Source organism: Octopus bimaculoides, chromosome 6 (genome assembly GCF_001194135.2).
Source record: "Octopus bimaculoides isolate UCB-OBI-ISO-001 chromosome 6, ASM119413v2, whole genome shotgun sequence".
Taxonomy (NCBI): Eukaryota; Metazoa; Mollusca; class Cephalopoda; order Octopoda; family Octopodidae; genus Octopus; species Octopus bimaculoides.
Window position 1 is genome coordinate 95540532 of NC_068986.1, and position 1477 is coordinate 95542008.

At 30.1% G+C, this 1477-nt stretch overlaps 1 protein-coding gene across 2 annotated transcripts in view; it reads left to right on the plus strand.

Annotated features, from left to right (window-relative positions):
• LOC106870351 (uncharacterized) overlaps positions 1-1456 on the plus strand; it is a 131631-nt gene extending 130175 nt beyond the window's left edge. For both annotated transcript variants that reach the window (XM_014916385.2, XM_014916386.2), the window contains exon 3: positions 123-1456. In XM_014916385.2, coding sequence (XP_014771871.1) covers positions 123-452 — 330 coding nt within the window. In that variant the 3' untranslated portion in view covers positions 453-1456. The remainder of the gene's footprint in view (positions 1-122) is intronic.
• The last annotated feature ends 21 nt before the right edge of the window (positions 1457-1477 follow it).

Below are 1477 nucleotides of genomic sequence, written 5' to 3' on the forward strand. Positions count from 1 at the left end.
ACACACACACACACACACACACACACACACACACACACACACACACACACACATATATATATATATATATATATATATATATGTCTTTGTATAATAATATATATTCTATTTTCTTTTGCCAGATAAACGAACAAGGCGAAACAGTGAGAGCCATAGTCGAAGCATCTGAGTATCCTCTTAGTATCATCGTGGTCGGCGTTGGCGACGGCCCGTGGGATATCATGGAGGAGTTTGACAACTGTTTACCACGTCGGAAATTCGACAATTTCCAGTTTGTCGATTACCACGGAACAGTAGGCAAATCCAAACATCCGGAAGCAGTGTTTGCCTTACACGCTCTGATGGAAGTACCCGACCAATACAAAACCATCAGGAATTTAGGGTACCTTCAGAAAGAGGAGAAGTTCTATGGAATTATGGGAGGAAACTACAAGATAGAATCTAATGTCTGAAGGACAAACATGACGAATCTACTACACTTCTGTCCAAAAGCTATTACAAACACACATACCGCACAACCTACCCAACTATCTCTGTCTTTTTCCCTCTCTTTCACTCTTTCTTGCTTTCAGTCTCTCACACTCTTTCTTTCTATCTATCTATCTATCTATCTATCTATCTATCTATCTATCTTTCTATCTATTCTCGTTCTCTGTATCTTTCTCTCATCCATCATTCCTCTTTGCTCTTAATTCTCTTCCGACTTATTGGGACATTCAAAAAGTCATGGCTGATTTTTCCTAATACATATATGAAATTTATATGAAATTATGTGTGTATTTGTATGTATGCAAATACAATTCATACTCGTATACAGATGTATACATACATATTACATAAATATGAAATGTACATATTAATATACATGCATACCTATACTAAAATTTATACAGACATATATTTATATATGTGCGTATGTACATGTGAGTATATAAATAATAATAATAATAATAATAATAATAATAATAATAATAATAATAATAACAACAACAACAACAACCACAATAATAATAACAGTAATAATAACAATAATAATGACAATGATAATGGTAAAAATTCTTATGATAATAATAATAATAATAATAATAATAATAATAATAATAATAATAATAATAATAATAATAATAATAAAAGCAATTAAAACTGAGCTTTCACTACGTCGTTATTCCAAGTTTCGCATTACCGCTTTTCTTTACATCTGATAAAACATTTCTGTCGTGCTGCAAAGCAATAGCGTGAAACTTGGAGTGGCATCGGGGTTAAATCACAGTTTTAGCTGCTTTTATTATTATTATTATTATTATTATTATTATTATTATTATTATTACATCATAGTTTAAATTACTATTGTTGTATTGTTCTTAATTCTACTTCTATATGTTGAATACCTTTTCATAATATTTCTATGTATAGAAACATACTCCTAATATATACATATGTATGTATAAACATATATCTATACACATAGATGTATATG